General features: G+C 34.8%; 1 protein-coding gene across 2 annotated transcripts in view; it reads left to right on the top strand.

Moving 5' to 3' along the window:
* The first annotated feature begins 9,607 nt into the window (after window positions 1–9,607).
* Window positions 9,608–22,039, top strand: part of LOC129745096 (WD repeat domain phosphoinositide-interacting protein 2-like) — a 99,670-nt gene continuing 87,238 nt past the window's right edge. Inside the window, exon 1 of one of the 2 annotated variants that reach the window (XM_055737934.1) lies at window positions 9,608–10,336. In XM_055737934.1, coding sequence (XP_055593909.1) covers window positions 10,266–10,336 — 71 coding nt within the window. In that variant the 5' untranslated portion in view covers window positions 9,608–10,265. The remainder of the gene's footprint in view (window positions 10,337–22,039) is intronic. The other variant, XM_055737935.1, reaches the window with a different exon arrangement.

A 22,039-nucleotide genomic window follows, 5' to 3' on the forward strand; every position in this document is an offset into this window, starting at 1 on the left:
CGGGAAAAACTTTGGAATTTCATCTCGTCACCCGGAAACCGGGAAAAAAAACTGGAATTTCGGCATCTCTACGGGAAAATCGTCTTGCTTGATAATTTTTTACGTAATTTTAAAAACATTTTCAAAATTTTATCTTTACCCTGATATAAAATAATATCTTACATTAAAGCGATTAAAGTTTGGCCCTGTCTTATACCTACACGATTTTATATATTTTCACGAATCTTTAGTTCAAATAACTAGGGTACTACTGCAGTTATTCACTGATTTGTATTGAAAAAAAAAAACATTTTTTTATATGTCTTGGAATTTGAACAAAGAAAATAGCTGCATTCAGAAAATATCTAAATATTTAATTGCAATCTGATGATTTTAAGTTTCTGATCGTGGCCAGAATAAAATATGTATCTTCTGGTTGTTTTGTAAGAACAGAATGATTTGCCAAGACTCTGTTTCTGTAGATAAAAAAAAACAATAATTTTCATAACAAAAACCTTGGTTTGCGTTGCTTTTAAACCCCTAAAAAGTACTCTTGTATGTACATTTCTTAAAATACCGATTATACTTGATGATCAATATCATGTTGGTTTTGCGGAATTTGCCAGCAGACATTCCAGTAAAAACGTATTTTAGTGGCACAAAAAAAACTAAAGTTTTGTTAATTTCTTAACAGCTGAATCCACCAAATTGCACTCATTTTTTGTTTAAAGAGAAGTATTAGTGCAAAAAGTAGCGGAAATTGAAGGAGGATGCAGCCACCCAAATAACAGATTTTACGAAGTATAAGTGAGAAAAAGTTATCAATAATATGACTGAAAAAAATTTGCGCCGACCGGTGGGAGATAACAAGAATAGAGTAGAAATAATTCGCATAAAAAATAATAAATATTTTTTTTAAATTTTAAATTTTATCATTAATTATCATAAGATTACCTTTATTTCCTTTATAGAAAATATTTTGATCAAACGGATAGTTTTTTAGATACACGCATTCGTAACTGTCCCATTTCTAAATGATCTAAAAGTCGCCGACCGTGGCCTAGAGGATAGCGTTCAAGTCTTCTAAGCCAGAGGTCATGAGATCGAATCGCGGTCACGGCATATACAGTACTCTTTCTGTGGGCTGGTGGTTTTAGCATTCATAAGATGCTAGCCATCATGTCCTTGAAAGACGTACGCCCTACTGTTAAGTTTGAATTAGATCTCTTCAAAGAAACATGAAGTTTCACTGAGGTCCTTTTTGTGTGTGTTCGTTTTTTTGAAAACAAAGCGTTTTTTCACTTGCTATTTGGTTTTTGATCCATTACAACACAATTTATTTTTTGTTGTTTTAAAAAAAGACATACACCGTCTTAGCCGTTCTTAGTCTTTACAGACTGAATAAAATGACATGGACAACTTAAGATTAACATTTAACACCCAGTACCGGGATGGGAATAGAGTGTCCATTTCCCGGCCATATTGTTGTTCCCGGGAATCGGGAAATCTGGTGGCTTGTTTCCCGGGAATTCCCGGGATCCCGGGAATATTCAAAAACATGTAAAACATATGCACTTTGATCCAAATATAGCTTATCGAACCATTCGTGTATACAAGCCTATAATTTGTTCAAAATGATCTCTTCATAATGGTTATTTAACTTATTTTTAATCAAATAAATCAAACTGTTTTCAACAATGATTAATTAAAAACAGTCAAACGAAAAAACACCTGAATAAATCAAATGAAGAATTCATTCATGCAATAAGCGGTTAATAAAAAAATATCTTTTTATTTGTTTGATTAATTCAACTTTTTTTTCCATTTTTCTGAACACTTTACATATTTGCTCTTCATATGAAAAAAAGATGTCTTCTTCATTTTTAAGTTTTGAAACTCATCTGAATTTCAAAGCCAGAGGGAAACAATTGCATAAATGCTACTTTCGAGAAAACACAATCTGCCTACCAGTTGCGCAATTTTTCATATATTTTTCGAACTGTTTTGGGTTTTCGTTCAATGAAAACGGTGTTGAAATACATATAATCTTTTTAAACCTATCTAATTAAATAAAAAAAATTGCACCAAATGGCTGCAAAATGTCTACTGCCACAGAAATCGGCATATTCTTAATAAGATCTGTATGACTACATTTAAAATACGAACAATAAGAATGGTTCCAGAGGCTATATCAGGCTTTTCCAGAGAAGTAATTTCATACATGTCGGGAATTCCCGGGAATGAAACTATGATTCCCGGGAATCGGGAATTCCCGAATTTTTCAAATTCCCGGGAATTCCCGACCGGGAAATCCCGAGACGGACACTCTAGATGGGAATCGAACCCATGCCATCAGTGGACCAGCGATTACCGTCTTACCACGCTAACCACTCGTACACCGAGACGTACAATTTATTTTTTGTTGTTTTGTTTGTTGATTTGACAGATAAATTGAATAAATCCGAGCTTTTTTTAATGAAACCCGAGCATCCAGGCCGGACCGGACTTTCCATGCAATCCACCATTCATTCGGCCAAACATCTATTCTGCATTATAACTAATTTGACCTAGGGGCCTATTCGGCTTTATGATCCATTCGAATGACGATCATTTCATAACATTTCAATGCTCTGAAGTTATTAGACCGACCGTGGCCTAGAGGATAGCGTTCAAATCTCCTAAGCCAGAGGTCATGAGATCAAGTCTTGGTCACGGCAAACATAGTACTCTTTCTGTGGGTTGATGGTGTTAGCATTAGTAAAATGCCAGCCATTATATCCTTGAAAGATGTACGCTTAGTCTTAAGTAGAATTTAGATCTCTTCAAAGAAACATGAAGTTTCACTGAGATCCTATATGTGTGTGTTCGTTTTTAACTTGTTTAATAATATTTCTGAAAATTGGCCGGAAAATCTGTCAGTGTTGCTTGTTTTTTCTAATGAAAAAAGAATGCTCTGTTTGGGGCGTTCTCGCTACACCTACTGCTTTGCCGCCTTCGGCAAAGTTTTACCCGATGAATTTTCCAGTAAGCTTCATATATCGGAATTTCATTTGCATTGCTTTTTTTTTGTTTCGATTATAATAATTTTCCCTTTTTTTATGGCATTCGCGACTTTATATCAACCTTGGCGGGCAGTTATTGAAAAAATTATCCGTTACAACTGTGTTCGATGTTCTTGGGCTTGAACTCACGGACATCGCCTCAGGAAGCAATCGACTTGCCAACTTAGCTATATATTCATTTGCATTGCGTGAGAACTAAATATTTAAGACATATCAAAAAAGTTCCATTCTCCGAACCAAGCCCGTGCGAAGGAGCCGGCCATCGGGCGTTTTTTTTATTCATGATTCAAATTTAGTCACAAATATTGGAAATAAATTAAAATGCATAATAAATAGGAAATTAATTTTTGAAATTTTTTTATCACTCAAACGCGAAATTTTTTTTCTGATACGATTACGATACGCTACGATAAACAGAGAAATATAATACATTAAGTAATACATAGGAGGAAGTGTTCCTAAATGCGCATGTTGGGTAATATGCGCATACAGCTGATTGACGATATGGCTGGAGATTCATCATATCTAATCATTGCAGTTTAAGGGTAATAAGCTTTTAACACATGGCATGAAAAAATTTAATTGTTATATAAAGTCGAAAAAATTTAAAAATTCAAACATGATTTTTGTCAGTTTTGTTATAATATATTGAACTTTAATTATCGTGCGTACAGATTCTGTGAACAAAAATTTTAATGGCTTTTCTTTCTTATTCATCTGGAAATCGGAAATTCAACAAATTGAAGCTTTTGGCGAAGTTGTAAATGATAAGATATTGGAATAAGAGACAGGTTCTGAATGCCCATATCAAGGCAGGTTAAATGCCTATATCAAGAAAAATAGATTAGTCTTATAATTTTTTTACTTTTTATCATTTAAACATTAAATCTACGCTCAAATCACGATCTTACAGCAAAAACAGAAGAACTTCATACTGATCCGAAAAAAATATGATATGAACAAAATATTACCATGAAATATGGTGTGACGAATAATTAATAATGGCTTTGTGCCACAAATAATACAAACGCAAACATAATTATGATGGCAACATTAATGTGTTGCTAAATTCAAAAAAACCCATTTTATTTCCCTCAAACATGATTGAATTTAAAAGAGCGACTTACATTTCGGCTTTGCTGCGTGCTGCTGACCCAACTTTCGGGTACTTTTTATGGATGCTCCTCTCCGAGTGCCTTGCCATCTGGGGGCTGACCGAAACCATGTTGATGATGATCAAATTGCGCAACTCGTGGTTCGCTGACACGCGACCCTGCACGTTCCGGCTTGGGCCGCTGAACGCGCAGATCCTCCTGCTGGATCCTGTTGTTCCGGTGGTTCTCCGGAAGAAATGCTGCTTCTTCGTTGTCATCCGATGACCAAGGATGTTTTCCCCGGTTGCAACCGGGAACGCCTTCCACCTTCCGCACGTGGTTTTCCTATATCTCCGATCCCTCGAAGCCTCTTGCGCCTTTTCCCTTGGGAACCTTGGCGCTTCTCGGCGCCTTGTGTCCAATGGGCACCGCGAGTGGAACTGCAATAGGCAGCAAGAACTAGCTGAAGTTTTCCGGCACAGTGGCTTCCTGACAATAAACGCTCCCACTACTGGCGAGAAGAAGCGAGTACCAAGCGCCGAATCCGGTGAGCCGAATATCACCAAGGGTGAGAAAAGATGTGGCAAACAGAAGTGGCAAAGCGGTATGGCAGTAAAGGTGTAGCAAAAAGATGTGGCCAAAAAGAAAAAAGGTATGGCAAAAAAAAGGGTCCTATTGGGACGGAAAAGTGGGGTTAGAAAAAAGATTTGTTGAAGAAATCTAACCTCAACTTACTTCCGACCCCTTTTGGATGCTGATATGCCAACTGTGGCCACGCACGACCTACGAAATCTTTCCCTTTTTGTTAGCGCCTTGCGCAGATTTTCTCTCTGTGAGATTCGCTTTTGGCCGTGGTCGAAAGGTGTGTACAAGCGAACTTTGCCTTTTGCGACGTCTTCCGCCCTTAATCGACCGACAATTCCTTCTGGCCTAGGCGTGCGCTTCTGTGCCTTTCGATGCTTCACTCGCACGTTTTCCCGTGGGGGAAGATAAAGCTTTGCTTGTGTGCCTGACCGATCCCTTGGATCGCGTTCAATCTGATTTTCTTTTCCGTGCCGATTTCTAGCGGCTGCGGCGCACACACCACTCGCGAAACGTCGATCCCGATTTGTGTTTTCGGCACTTAAAACTGCTCGCAATAATATTCGCTGGCGAGCTTCTTGACTGTCCCGGAACTAGTGACGACTGTCGGTCAGTCGAGCCAACCGCAAAACTTAAAATTATCCCACGAATGAAAATTCAGTGGCGTCTCTCTTGTGGCCAACTTGCGCTCAAACGGTTTAATTTTCAATCCGATGTCTGGTTGACAATTCATCCGAATTCCGAGTTCTTTCGGTTGTTTTTGCTCAGTGTTTTGATATTTGTTTTCATCGACAGGGGTGTGTTTCTTGTTTGCACGCTCCTAATTATTTGATGGAAAATGGGTAAAAGTAACTGTTTGCGTATTTGCTCCTAATATCGTATCAAAATTTCTGAACATAGAATTAAATGTAACAATGGCCATATGGCATATCTAACTATGTTTCATGCATAAGAACTAGTGATGTAAAAAATTTCAACAAATTTTCAGCCTTGACGTACGCTCAACATCCGTTTCTACCATTTTCAATAAAATAATATCAAAATATTGCAAGTGTTGATGAAATATAGCTAAAAACATAAATCATGCATCTAGCCCGCCAGTTTCGGAAATCGGCTATTTTGACTTCTTTATTATAAAATTATTTTCACAAAAACTGTAAGAGATTTTAACAGAAAAATTGCTCTAACGTATACAAAACAGATGTCCGCTCATGTGTGTATAGTTTTCAGGCTCCTGTTTATTGGAATATGGGAGAAAATTAGTGCTGTCCTTAATATGCGCATATAGCCCGCCTCTCCCCTAATAAATAACCAGATTCAAAAAGAAATTAAATTTGAATTTTAAAATAAATTTCAGATCACGTAACAAATTCACCATGATTAAAAATTGATCAGCAAAATGATAATAATTTTCATTTATTGTTCACCTTAATTCACATTTTTTTCTTCATTTTCAATGGAAAAGTTTATTGAAAAACTCCGCTGTTATATCTTGAGTTTGAAAAAGTATTTAACCGCGATTTGAAATGTGATATCCGGATTGGAAAAAGATAACAAAAAATTAATTTTGATTGTAAAGGAATTAATTCAAAAAATAATTTGAATTTAATTTGCTGAAAAGAAATAAATATTTCGTTCTATATCAAGAGGGCCTGTGACCAAAGTCGAACGCATAATATTCTAGTCTATTGGCTAGAAATAAATGGCTAAATGGCTAAAAAAATTCATTTTTGAAGTACAAAATAATAACCTAGGTACTATATTTATGAAACATCATGTATAATTCATCATTGAAAACTTACACTGACTGGTTAAATAAAAACGTATAACCATTTTGAAAACTTATTTTTATATTAACTCAAGGGAACAGCATTTTGGTGCGTATGTTTTAATGATGGATTCGGTAGAGTATTGGGTTCTGAACTCGAATCTTTTGTCAGAATTTGTCTATTACCTCTTGTCTTGTTAACATGGAGTTTGAAAATGAATCAGTGGAATCAATCATTGATAATTGATGAACTAAGAAATCTACATGAAAAAAAACCTGATTCTCATTTTGTTTTTCTACTTCATTCAATTAAGGAATCATATTTTGATGATGTTAATGATGAATAATCTATATTGTAGTTAAATTATATAGTTTTTGAATATTTGTAAAGATATCATTACAAATATTTCTGTTTTTAATGAAAAATTCGTTAAAGTTCCCCTATTTTTGAGAATAGGAAATAGTAAACAAAAAGAAAACTTCTGTATTTTTTTTCGAAAAATCAAAACTATTTGCGTTCTAAGGGAAAGTTAATAATTGTTTAATAATATTTATTTTAAATTTTTGTGTAATGTTTCCAAATTATGCCAAAAAACTGTATAATATCCTTAAATGATTTTAATCTTTTTTCAAAAGATATTTTAAAAACAAAAACTGATAGAATACAAAACTGGTTGCATATTTGGATTTAAGGCACCCAAAATGTTAAGCTCTAAAAATTTTAGGACCTCGGAAAATGTGAGTTTTATGGTCTTATTTAGCTTAAAAAAAATGAGGCTTAAATTGATTTCTTGAAGAATATTTCTCAACGGCATACAATTTGTAACGAAATAAACTATCTTATAATCAAAGCGATCAGTAATGAAGTAATGGATGCTAGGTTTCAGATTTTGTTTGCTTATTCTATCGATTGTTGGAGAAGTAAGCACCTGTTAAATGGCTACCAACTTTTAGATGTGTGAAATTTGTATTGGATTAATGAAACTTGTTCATAAATCCCCATTCTATATGCGATCTAGGGTTTTTGTGTGCCCAGATTTCTATACAAAAGATTTTTTGAACTGCAAATTGAAATTAACGATTAAAAATCAGATTCAATTCGTGAACGTGAACGTCATATAGTATCGTAAAATGAAATGTCGATGATCTAGAGTGATTTAAGAGTAAATTCCAAATTTTCTGAAATGTTTGTTAACACTTTATTTCAAATACATCTAAGGATCAAGTTATTTCCCGTTACTACGGTTAAATAATTTATTGAACTGAAAATATCACTTCTAGATCGTGGTGTTGATCAGCTGTGCTAAAAGAGTCCAGTCTGTATGATAATTATCAACTGCTGATAAATTTGCTCTCAATTGGTTTGTTTTCTCTCGTTATGCTTCAGCATTATGAGACTGAATAATGTGGCCTTAATTTACGCGTTAACATATGGTGTTGTTTAAAACAACACTAATCAAAATCCAAATATCTCGCTTGGATATTTTAAGTGATGTATTGACAAAAAATATTTTAGAGATTAAAAGAATTTAGCCCATGTTATGTTTACTAAGATATTGTAATTTATGTGTGAGATATCGAACAAAGTAGGCGGGAAAATTGCAAAAATCAAATTTATTCATTTTTTTAAGTAGTTTTTGGAAAATCGCTATTATTTCTCTAGATTTTTAAATTCTTACAAATTTTTTAATCTCAATCAATCACAAATACCTTCTTGCACCCAATTAACAAGGTCAGGAAGAAATTTGCAAAATCTTATTCGAATGGATTTAGAATTTCTAAAATTACTTTCCAACTTTGATGCGCCATAACTTTTATAACACCGACTTCAAACCTGCTCAGTTATGTTATTCGAGTTAAAATATTATTATTTTACTGAACTCTGCTATTCTCATTTTAAAAAAAGGCATGCATTAAAGGATTGAAGTCAAGATTTTCTTATGGAAACACTTCTTAAGTGCTGCGTAAAACATGGATGAGTTTTGAACAAAAAAGAAACTATTCAGACCTCAGAACTTGAGAAACCGGAAAAGACCTAAAATCGACTAAAACCGATGTCAGTGCCATGCGATAAACTGAAACACAATTTTCCTCTACTTTTTTGCCTCATGGTCGCTTCTAGCCCTGTATACATTAAAAGATAACTTGCTGGTTTTTTGATACATGGGGTTAAAAGAAGTTCAGGAAGTTTTGATATTTTTGACAAACGCCTTTAACAACCACTGCATTTCTTACAGGAAAATGTTTCATCAAAATAATGTTGAAAATATAAAGGTAACCCTCGCGCCGTCTCAGTTGCATGCAATATCTTATAAGAGAAAAGCACCCATAAAAGCTTCTAGCACAACAGCTCTACCCCACTTATACCGTTACGATAAGAGATGATTAGAGTGGTTCGCTAAAGAGATGGTTTTCCGTTAGTTTGAAGAACAATCATCGAATGTTTGAATTTTCGTGTTAAATGACAATTTTTTACAATGCTTTTCGCGATGAGTTGAGCTTGGTTTGATCAACAAATTAATTATTTAAGGTTGAGAGAACCAACGACAAGAACAAGTGCTCGGAAAAAGCACACAGAAGTCAGAACTTAAGAATTTTCCAGCTTTCATCGCTTCTCAACCCTCAATATTGGTAAACAAAGTTTGTTCTCGTACCTACTTTTTATTTTCAGATTTCTAGGAACGAGTAAGTGAGGTGTTCGCTTTCGCTCTTTGGAGAGAGAGGAAATTTATGACGCCGATTTTTCTACGCACCCACTGCTAGCAGGTGAGCTTTTTCTTGTTTTGATACTTGCTGGTTGTTGGTTGGACTTGGATATGAAAGAAAATTCTTCCCCTTACACACACAGTCAACGAAAGTTGTGGTCGTTTGATTCGTGTGTTGTGGGGTTTTGTTGTGTATGGCTATCTCGCTCGATCCTATGGCGTCATTCAAGCAGCTGAGCTTGTTCCGTTTTGTGGGTTGTAGGAAATATACACCAGATTCAACTTGTTTTGTACGCTGCTGATGATGGCGATGATTGTGATGACGATGACGATGACGATGGGTTGAGTTTGTGAGTACACAGCTCAATAGACATCAACACATTGAATCGAGAGCCAGCTACAGCTGAAAGTGCTGAAAACATCGTCCAGCGCCAAACAAAACCCGAAGCTTCGAGTCAGTCTGAAAGGAAAATTCGTGTGAAAAGGATCCTCCGTCTCCTTTGTGTGCATATTTTTAGCCAGCTACATTAGTCAAGAGCATCTCATAGCTTTTGTCTCTAGCTAAATCGTAATATTCGCAGAAGGATATTGAAGGACTCTTGTGCTGTTTTTTCTTCGATTGTGCAATTTTCACCTGATTTTCTTCGCGCGCTTGCCTCGCCAGGGAAATCATCTTCCACACCCCTACGTCAAAGAAAGAAAAACTGTGCAATTTTTTCTTCGTTTACCATAACAATCAAAAACTTTGCTAGAAATCGATTCCTTTCGGGCTCAAATCGACTGAGAGTGTGAAAAATTTACCTGTGAAAAAAGTTTTTCTTTTCTGCTGAGAAAAAGGAAAACTTGCCCCGCGCCAAATCAATTTGAACAAAGCGATTAAACTGACCGTTTGTGTGATATAATAATTTTGTGCAAACCATTTTCAAACGGAAAAAAGTGTAAGGTACTCGTAAACGAAAAAATATAACAAGTGAAGAAAAACTTCTGTGTGAAAAGCGAATCTCGAAGCAACGCAAAAAAAGAAGAGCTAGATCTCTCCCAACTTTTCCTTCGCGTCCGCGCAAAGTTCGCTTAAATGAGTGATACAAATCAGAAATGTTTCGGCAAAACTGGTGGATTCTCTATAAGTTTTAATCAAGACTATACGTAAGTAGCATTCGAGCCAATCGACAGAATGATTTTCACAAATGTTTTGAAAAATTCTCTCAATCGCAGCAGTTTTTCACCCCCATTAATTCATGCAACTGCGAGCTGCCTTTATTTGTTTCGATTCATTGTTTGATGCTAAAAGTGACCTCATATTTATAATCACAACTACACCCGAGAACCGTATTGTAACAGTAAAAAAAACAGTCAGGAAACATACGACCACCACCATCATCAGCCCATGAAACCACCAATCAGTAAAAGTAAACACCCAGCAGCAGCTCGCAACCCCCGGGCCACACCACCCCGATTTCATTCGAACGGAACTACCCCTCGACGATGACCATCATAACAAGATGATGGCGATGATGACGATGAACACAACCTGTGCGCGTCTGTGTTTGTGTGATTGAGGTGCACGGATTTCGTGATACAATGAACGCAAAACGAACGAAAACACAGAGTTGAATTCACCTTACTGTGTGAAGTTCAAGAGTTTTCTTGTTATCATACTGGTTCCGTGAGTGGGCCAAACTGTGCTGTTGATGAGACAGCTCGAGCTGACCACACATATCAAAGGGAGGATGACCTTAATACCTCTCAAGATTTCGCTGAAATCCCTCTTGTTTTGCATGAAATCCTCCCCGGGGCCTGGCCAGGGAAGTGCATTCGGCAGTTGTAATCCTTCGTTTTTATTGCACCCGTTGCACCAAACTCAGGTTTGATGGACCCTTTCCTTCAAGGTGACTTTCCACCCGATGCCACTGCTGTTGTGTGTTGTGTGGGGGGATGTTGTGTTGTTTTTGTTTGTGGCCGCCCGATGATGAAATAGCCAGATGATCGAGGGATGATGAAATTCACTGAAAAGGTGTCTGAAATCGTTCCTTACTCTGGCACTAGTTGATTTTGTTATTTTTTTTTTGTTTTGTTCTTATCTTGATATATGCAAATAGGTGACAAATCGGATGGTGAAATGTTTGTTTTTTCCCCGAATTTGGAAACATCGAGTTTCTTTGGGTTATGTATGTACGAAATTGTACATAGAATGCTGGCAGTCGGTTGATTTTTTTTAAAACGAATCCACTAAGAAGTCATTTTTTTGTTTAACGAAACCATGAACCTTGGTGTATTTTATTTTACATCCGCTGCTGCAATATTTGCATGGATACACAGATAACACTTCTGATAACACCATGTGATGAAATAAACATGTGCTTTATAATGTTTGGTGTACCAAACCGATAGAAAAGACGATGAAAATATGACTTACAGTCAAATCAGTGAATAATGTTGACATAGGACTGTTGATTATTCGAAATGCCGACATATATACACGAGTGACTGTTCATGTTGTATGTTCCGTCCCATCATTTCCCGATTAATCTAAAACATCTTTTTATAATTCGAGAACACTTTTTTGGATAAATATAATTTATGCTTAAAGTTTTAGAGGATTTACCTTATAATTCATGATGTGATTGATTTTTAACATTGGGATTTTTTTTTGCAGACTTATTTGTATGAAAAAAAAAACAAGTATCTTATCAAAAGAGAACTTGAAGACGAATTGAATCTTTTATTATTCGCTTTAAAATCGATGAAAGTTTTTCAAATTTATAAAAATTTAATATAACAGAAAAGTGTTCAGTTCAAATTTGTGACACCTTTTATGCTTGAAATTTCAAATTCTAAATTTAAATGAAGAAAAAATTACGTACGTCCTCGGTGGTCGAGTGGTTAGCGTGGTAAGGTGGTAATTGCTGGTCCACTGAAGGCATGGGTTCGATTCCCATCTCGGTACTGGGTGTTTAAATGTTAATCTTAAGTTGTCCACGTCATTTATTCAGTCTGTAAAGCCTAAATCGGCTAAGACGGTGTATGTCTTTTTTTTTAACTGTTTTATATAGTTTAATTGACAAATTTGAAGGCAAAATTCAAATTAAGCTATTTAATAGAAAAAAAATCTTACTTTTTTCACAAGAAAAACCCTGTATAAGATTGTAATCCCAACATTATAATTGTGAAAAATAGATACTTTTAGCCCTTATCCTTTCTTGAGTTTCATTTTGAAGTTTGAAGACTGGAATTTTTTTTCGAAGAGTGTCAAAATCAAGTGAATTTTTAATAGACGTTTCCTTAAAGTTCAGACAAAAAACTCCTTTTATCAAGGGCTTTAGACTAAGTTTGCTAGATAGTCTGATTTCACCCAGACTTACTCGTATATTTAATAATTTTTTTTTTTTACAATATAAATTAAACATGCTTAATATTCATCATAATTTTAAACGTTAAAAAAAAATGCCGGATACTTTAAATTGGGAATTTCCTTAGGAAATGTTTAGGAGCATAGGAGGTGTAGGAAATCGATGATCGCACCATTCACCAAAATAAATCATGTTCTAGCACCTTGCCCTACTAACACAAACCTTTCCTTGAATACATAAATATTGATTCGAAGACTTATAGATGATTTCTATAGTCAAAGATACCGGTTTATTCTTGTTTCTAAATTTTTCAAAATAATCTTTTGGAAAATGAGAGACGAGGGATTGCTGTTACAGGGTGGCTAGCGAACCGAGAAACCAGGGAATTGAAAATGGAACCGGGAAATCCAGGAAAAAAACCTGGACTCTCGAATCAAAACCGAGAAAACTTTGTATGGGTCGTTTTCTCATATATAAATCTATTGAATTCTAAAGTTCATATATTTAAACACAAATAATCTTTCCCTAGGAGCTTTACATTTCTGATTACACTTTACATTCCGTAACAAAAATATGGAGAAAAATCGAGTATTTTTCCTTAGCAGCACTTACATTTTCAGTGTTCCAGTTTCAGTCCCAAAAAACTTTATACGTATTTTGAAATAACGAAACGTAGCAGAAAAATTTCTAGTAGCAGAACTATTACTTAGCTCACGGATATTGTGTGTGAAATTAGTTGAAAAAATCAAGTTTTGATAACATTGCATATTTATGTTGATAGTTTTTTTTTCCAGAATTCTTATTTCGAGACTTGAGATTGATGCTTAGCACCTCTCTTACAACTGACCTAGAATTTATTATTTATTTATTTATTTATTTATTATTTCACCTTCGACTATGTCGCACAGATGTGTACTTATTAACTAATCCTTAATCTAAAAGAACACTTGCTTAAATTAAAGTCGAAAAGGTGGTAAACATTCAATACTGATGTTATGAAATCGTTTGGTACATCTTTGTACCTGAAAATAATCACATTTTCGTAGATGATGGAAAGAATTAAAGAAACATAAGCTATCAAAGAACGAAAGAACATAAGCCGTAAATATCATGAATTTTTCGAAAAAGATACAACGGCTCACCGACAGGACCTGTCGGTGAGCCGTTGTATCTTTTTCGAAAAATTCATGATATTTACGGCTTATGTTCTTTCGTTCTTTGATAGCTTATGTTTCTTTAATTCTTTCCGTCATCTACGAAAATGTGGTAAACATTATTAAAATGGCGACATGAATTTTCGAGAGGGTTATTAAGGCCATATTGTGTACGATGAGTTGGGAGTCTTAGAAAATAGTAATGGCGTAATGTTCTAGATGGCGCACTTATCTGTAGTTTCTCGAGCAACTCCCTGCTATCTATGTTGCTCATCAGAAGATCATAAATGAACAAACGTTGTAGAAGAAGAGTTGACAGGATCGTTCCAACGTAGCGTTCGAAGTGCGTAACGTAAAAAGCTTTTCTGGACTCGCTCGATGCGGTTAGCATGGACGTCATGGTAGGGGGCCCAGACTTGAACACAGTATTCTAACACGGTCCGGACAAGAGAATTGAACAGCATTTTCAAACAGTAGATATTCGTAAAATCTTTCGTATTACGACGTATCAATCCTAGAGTAGCGAACGCCTTTGCTGTGATCGCTCCAATGTGCGTTGTAAACTTCAGCTTACAGTCAAAAACGACTCCTAAATCCTTTATCTCGCTCTTCCGTTGAAGCGTAGTTTGATCCATTCTATAGTCGAATAAGATTGGATTTCGTGCTCTAGTAAATGACACAGTATTGCATTTCCCTGCATTTGCTTGCATTCCGTTTGTGTTGCACCATGTTCAAAACTTCACGACACGCTATGCTGAATCAAAACTCAAATAAGCAAAAATGTAAAGAAAATATTTCAAAGGTACGGGAATAAATTTTGAAAAGCCTGACCAAAAACTCAAATGAATATTTTGAACAAATGAGGAGGAAATGAAATTGATTTATTTTCGGCTATTCTGAATTGGGAATACGAAAGTACACGTACACGTTTTTATCTTAACCATACTTCAAGGTTTCATTTTATTAACAACATTCTTCATTACAAAAAAAAACCAGAATTAAAAAATTTCACCCTAATCACTGTTTTGAAAATTTGGATCAAAATTTAAAATGTTATATTAATAAATTTTTGGATCCGAGCTTAAAATTCCTAGATTTTTTGATTAATATTGCAAATCTAGAATCCAGCACTCAGAGATCAGATAACAGATACGCATTATCAAAAGCAAATTTTTAAGTTATCCGACAAAAATCTGAATTCCTCCAAATATGAACCTTGAGCTTCTCGTTTTGATTTATAGATTACTAATTGAATCCTAAATTAATTGTTTATTATCATTTTTCAAACATCAGAAGCCAGAGCTCAATTGTGAAATTCTGTAAAAGGACAGAAAAAAATCATTGGTACTTCAACTTGCAATTTTCAGATCACATGGCGTTATATCAAAGCAATATTTTATCAAATCTTAATCATGAAAATAAATTTTATAAAATGTTAAGTTGTTGTCAAAGACTGAGAAGAAGGTGGCAATATTAAACGAGATTTTGCAGGATACTAAAATTATCTTTTACTAAAATTATTCTCATGAAGCTTTGCATTTCAATTTGTTAATATTTTATTTTCTGTAAAAAATCCCAACAAACATTCATACACATAATTTTCTACTTCACTGGTAGAAAAAACCCGATGTACAGATTTCTTCATGTTATTTAAAACCGGGGAAATCATAAAATATTTTATGAAAAACCGGAAAAAACCGGGAATTTTATAATGGAAACTCGCTGGCCACCCTGCTGCTAGAACCTAAAAAGTATTCTACTAACCACTGAATTAAGTCATAAATAAGAAAGGAATACATTATTTTGTAATTGGATAACTGGAATTACTGAAGCATTTCGGTTTTGATGATTTAATGTGGATATGAGAAGTCCAACAGGCTAAGCTATTCAGTAATATATTTTTTTACAAATATTATCAAAATAATCATGCACGATTTTTTGGAAGCCTAAATAACCTGTCAAAATGTGTTTCAATTAAAAATGTGTTAGTGTTTTTGGTTTGTATTATTAAGCTTGCCAGATTGCCCGGATTTATAGGAGTTTGCCCGGATATTTAATACAAAATTTGGAAGAAGTCCAGTCCGGCCCGGTTGCTCGGATTTTATTGGAAAAAAACCTGAATTTTGCCCTGATTTATTCACTTTAATGGCCGAAATCAAACTTAAAAAACAAATTTCGTTGTAAAAATTTTTTATTCATGCGTCCAAAACAATTTTTTTTAGCAATTTAAAAAAAAATCATGGATCGTTTTTCGGGAGCCTTAAACACGATTCAAAATCTGCTGATAACTTTTTATGAAAAAATAATTTTTTTCAAGTTTTTTTTTCTTAATTTTAGTTCATGCGTAATTCCTGGGTTTTGACCAAATTTGCCCGGATATGCTCGAATTTTTTTTTTCGAATGTTTTGAAATCAAATGACCGGATTTTGCTAGGTTTTTATATAATAGAGCGCTTTTTTTTGTTTCGATTATAGTCGTTTAAACATCTTTTTGTCATTCGCGACAACGATGTAGTTGGCGGACAGTGAAACAGTGAAAAACTTGGATCCAGTACAACTGTGATCGATGTTTACTCTTGGGCTCGAACTCACGGACATCGGCTTAGGAAGCAACTGACTTGTCAACTGAGCTATATCACAAGCCCGTATATAATAGAGCCCGGATCTTCATAAGTGAATAAAATATATTACCAAATTAAGATTACGTCAACTGAATCTGAGTGATTCTAATCGAAAAAGTGGTCGTTTTTTTGTCCGGTTTGACACGGTGTATCGTTTACTGCTGTCGGTTTCTGTTTCAAACTATTGTAGAATGTGTTGAATTTTTTGTGTAAATTAGATATTTATGTGTGACTCACGATTGAAATATTTACCCGGTGGACAATATTAAAAAAAAAAAAATTATGCTGGCGTTTGTGGTGTACTCATAGAGTTTTATTGGTTTTATTGTTGGTTTGTGTGTGTGTGTGTGTTTTTTTTAATTTTAGTTTCTTTTTTCGTATTTTTTCGAGACACTGAAAAATGTTGTGGTATGAAATGTAGGGTAGTCATTCATTCTTAGTTGTTTTATTATGATGAGTGGTGATTTTGTCTGAATGGGATGTGAAAGTTGCTACTCTATTCGCAAACGTTATTACCATGTGCATTTTTTGATGTAACGGTTAGAATGAGTGAAAGTTGAGAAATCTTCCAATAGCAATTGGTTTCATGTACAAATCAGACACAATCTTACACTCTTCGTTCCTGTAGAGCAGCATATCAAAAAACGACAACTTTTTCGGTAAAAATCACTTAGATTCATTAGACGTAAACTTCATTTTTTTTATTAATTTCAGTCCCTGATGAAGGATCGAAACGACGGATATGTAAAAATATTTAAAGTCATTTTTACTTAAAACCTGAGGCTGGAAGCCGAAAATCAACCCACTTAAACATGATGTATTCAGAATTACAATTCTCATTTAAAATTTATTTATTTTTTTAAATTCATATATCGTATATATTCTGAATCTCGAACTTTTGAATCTGAGACTTTACTTAATACGATTTTCGAACTCACAATTTTATATACCTATTATTTTCGTGGTCTTCATTTTAATTTTTCATGTGTATCAAATCAAACTTGCGAATCTGAATTTTAAATCTGATCGTCAAGCTAGTATGAATCTTTTATGCAATACCTTTTTTTGAATCTAAATAACTTGAATGTATTAATCTATTAATGTATTAACCTATTAATCTATTAATCTATAAATCTATTTTTAATTCAAATATATACAACTTTAGTAGACTTGATTATAAATTTCAAAAAAAAAAAAATTGGAATCAAATGGATCATATGAAATGATTCAAATAGTACCTCAAATTTACAAGTTGGATCATCTTTTTTTGATCCCTTACAGATGAGTAATTTTTTTTAAATAGTTCCATAATTATGGCCCTCAGATAAGTATTCGTGGTTCTGTGGCCAGATTTTCTTCTTGAATCAACAAAAATATACCGTTTGTATTTGTATTTGTATATGTACATATTTGGTAAAAAGTAGAAAATCTCGTGAGATGTTCATAAACCTTCGTGGGGGGGGGGGGATGATTAATTTTTTCTTTACTAATTTCAGGATGTTTAAATATGTCTCAATAAATTTAGATGTTAGCCTTTTTTTTATCTTGTTTACTTGGAACGGCTCGTTAGCATTGCTCTAACTTGCTAATTATAACTCAAGTAACATCTATTATACATCACATGATACGAAGTTCTTCAGCATTTCTTAGCTAATTGTCTTACAAAATTGATATGTCTTAATATTGTCTTTATCAAATTTAGGAATATTGTTGTTCCAATCATTGAATATCATTCAACGAAGCGATGAATAGTTGTTTGATAAAGTTTTAATGAGTAAATTTGATGTAAATATATTTGAAGTCTGGATGCAATTTTACAAAAGTGCTAAGAAAAGCAGGAAAAATTGAGGTTAACTGAGGCTGAAAATAAGTTGCGTTTTAAAATCGACCTATAAACAGTGTTTTGTATTTTCTAAATTTAACGTTACCAAAATGTGTAAATATTTTATTTTTGATTAATTTATTTATATTTTAATTTGAAATCAAAGGTTACACCATTTTTGACATGTTTTTCGGTAATTATATAAATTTTATTTTTTATGGAATTATGCTTTATTTTTCGATGACTGCTCTTACTGTCCTTGAACCAAACTTTCATGAGTTTTCAATATACATTTCAGAGTATGATAGAATAATAAATAGGTACCTGAAATTTGTTTTCCAATGGAACAATCTTGAAACCAAAAAAAAAAGTTTCACAACTTTTAAAAATTGAACACTCAATCTTTTCTCAGCCCTAGAATACGATAAACATGACACTCAATGATTCATAACTTTGGTGCCCGTTATATTTTGTTTTAGCATTCTCAAATGCAATGAAAAAAAAAACACCCCAACAAATGATGAACCAAATGGTGAATAACACTCAAATTTAAAGAGCAAGAATCCGTGCTCGGTACGTCTTAATTATTAATATGCAACGACGCAATTCGGGATGACAAACTAACACGTCTGTTTGCACAATTTCAGTCGCACTTTATGTTTCGCTATTCGCGCTTCGAGTTGAAGTTGAAGCAAGAAGAAGTGTGTATACCCGTGTGATAATCGATAGCATCGCCATACGTCGTCGTCGCATCCACAATCATCAAATTGAATGGGGGAGGGCTGTTTTCAGTTGTCTATACATACAGCCTAGCATAGATCTTGCTGGTATTGGTAATGCTCTATCTATGCGATGTTCGTTGTGTTAGTGATGTTTGTATGCTTTTGTATGTTTTCCCTTTTTTGCCTCGGTTCATCACTTGGAAATCGTCATCAGCATCATCATCGTTAGTCAGTCAGTAGTAATTTTGTTGTTGTTATAATAGCTCAAACCTTTGGCATAGCATCGACTGAACTGGAAGCGATTTGTTGAGCGATTCACCAATCAAAGAGAGCGTCCACCATACACAGTGAACCCATTTGACGAATAAGGATCGACCATGTCCTAACTGGTTTGTCCTAAGTTCGTCGAACGTCTTCGGCGTGCATTGTACTCGTAGAATTTTTCAATAGTCAGCTCAAGAAACAACAAAACAAGACGTTCACGCGAACGCGATTTTAATGCGCAGTAGATGATGGACAAGAAACATACTTATCCGAGCAGTTTAAGCAGCTCAGGTGTGGTGGAAAGGTAACTGGAAGCTGTTTGGGGCAAAGAGCCTCTCCCCACCCTCTTTTCCAGTTAGTTTTACCTGCCTGTGCTGCCTTCCTCTTTGCGTGATTCCATACAAATCCCACGTACCGACGAGTGTTCTGTTTTTGCTGAACAGTTCGCTTATATAGGAGAATCGCTGGCTGCATGCGAAAGGACGGTGTAAATTGTTAGCAACTTGTGAGTTTCTTGACAGGGGAACAGCACTTTTCAGTGCCTGTGTTGAAATTTTGACGTCCTTTATTCGTATTGTTTGTAAGATTTTTCCTATCATTTCTTTTTTAATATGGCAATATATGATTTACACATTGTTTCTTAATTTTCACCATCATTAAATTTTGATTTTTCATTATAATCAATTTTAAAACGCGTTTTTACTTAAATTTGTTGACTCGGGGCGAACAGAGCACTATCAATCGGGGCACGATGAGCGTCTTCTGCCATATTGCAGCGAATTCAACTCGATGAAGTCAACAGAATAATAGAGCGACAGCTTGACTTGTTTCATCTTACGTTTTGGCCTATTGGTAAGGTGTCGGAGAGGTAATCGAAAGACTCGAGTTCGATTCCTGTTTGATGTGATTTTTTTTTCAAATACCATTCATGATTGATTTTATTGATTGTTACTCATACGGCTAGTAGCATCATCCGCCAAACAAACCAACAGAAACATCATTTTTAAGTGTGTGTAAATTATTTGAATTCTACAAACAGGCCTAGATTATTTTGTTACCGTTTAGTGCAAAATTCATCGAACATGAATGCAATGAAACATAAAAAAATCACCTCGACCAGGAATCGAACTCGAATTTACTGATAACCTCTCCGACACCTTACCAATAGGTCAATAATGAGGTTTATTTTTTTAATAATATTTATATTCAGTTTCGAAGTTGTTTAGCTGAATTCTTACGCAGATTTCAAACATAACAAAGGTTCAAATGGTGGTTCAGAATTGAAATCTCAGAATCAGATTCATTTTGTTGTTCGACCGGGAATAATTTTGAGGTTATGTATTGGCTTTTCGGTCTTATCAGGTCAATTATAACACTTTTTATATGTGCTTCATCCAACGTTTCGAATTGTATTAATTCTTTATCAAGGAACTAAAATTAAATACAGGAGCATAAAACATATTTTCTCATAATTAATATTAACATTAACTACTCACTCGGACATTCGTGTTATTGTCCAAAGCAGATGCACTCCTACAGCGTTCATCAATCGTCGGGATTCTGGCTATATTTAATTTTAGTTCCTTGATAAAGAATTAATATAATTCGAAACGTTGGATGAAGCACATATAAAAAGTGTTATAATTGACCTGATAAGACCGAAAAGCCAATACATAACCTCAGAATCAGATTCATCATTCGAAATTCTTAAAATGTTATTTTCCCAAATGATGAATCTGATTGAGATTCACAAGAAAGATTAAAAGAATTAAGTCAAATTGAAAGCCAAAACATCAGAATTTAAATTGATTCATAAGGGCTCTGAAACAAATTCCACTTGTTGGTCCATATTTTCAATTGTGATCTGGAATTTAGATTAGAATTCGTATTGAAATTCGGAAACAGAGTCAAAATTCAAGTATTAAACTCAGTAAAAACAACCCAAAAAAGATATGGGAGGTGTAAAAATTCAAAAATTTGAAATTTCCATACAAAGCTTGGAGCGGTCTACTGCATACCTATTAGTTCATTTTATTGGATCACAATGTTCTAAGTAACTCGCAAAACACTGTACACTAAGCTGATTCCTCGGCCAAATGCACACGTCCGTTCGCATATATGATGCAAGCCCAGCTGAAAAAAAGAGAGCTGCTGTTGCTCGGCCCAAACATCAAATGTAGTACGTACCTATACGCCTCAAAGTGACTTGTTTGACCCAGAGTTACGGAAGCTAAGCTTTGTCAGATACGGACGGAGTTTATCTTCAACATAGAGGCACGAAGAAACGGCGCTGAAGCGCAAAGGGAGATGAAAAAAAATAGCATAAACAAAAATTTCTCTTTGTTTACATTTGAAAGCTACCTACTAAGAGCTAGGAGAGCTTGCAGGGGGAGATGTGCAGTGAATCGTCATCGCCGCAGCTGGCAGAAGAGGGCAGTACTCCACCACGTAGACCTCCACACACTAGTCCGCCAAAACTGCTCCACCAAGCGACTAAACCATGATGATGGTGCCCAGCACAGCACACACTTGCAAACGAACACGAACGTTCGTATAAATAGATTTTATCACCCTGAGGCCGAGCAAGCAGCGTCATCGTCAGCTGAGTTGGGCCAGTATGTTTGTTGTTATTTCTCGAATGTTTTTCATTTGCGCTTGTTTGAGTACCTAGTTTTTTTTTGCGTCTGCTTTATACGCGTAAAATTTTCGAACGTTGTTGGCTGAAAAATGCATCCTCTGCGGATCGAATGACAATGCAATGATACCGACCGATAGCTTTACCGAAATTGGTCATCACTGTTTTAAAATGCTTGAAGCTTTTCGTCCGTCTAATCAATTGTTCTTCAAGTGAGCCACCCCTGGAATGGATTGTAAATAATTTGCGCGTTCAGTGAGAGTCTTGGGAATAAGTATTGGA

This window comes from Uranotaenia lowii, chromosome 2 (genome assembly GCF_029784155.1).
Source record: "Uranotaenia lowii strain MFRU-FL chromosome 2, ASM2978415v1, whole genome shotgun sequence".
Lineage (NCBI taxonomy): Eukaryota > Metazoa > Arthropoda > Insecta > Diptera > Culicidae > Uranotaenia > Uranotaenia lowii.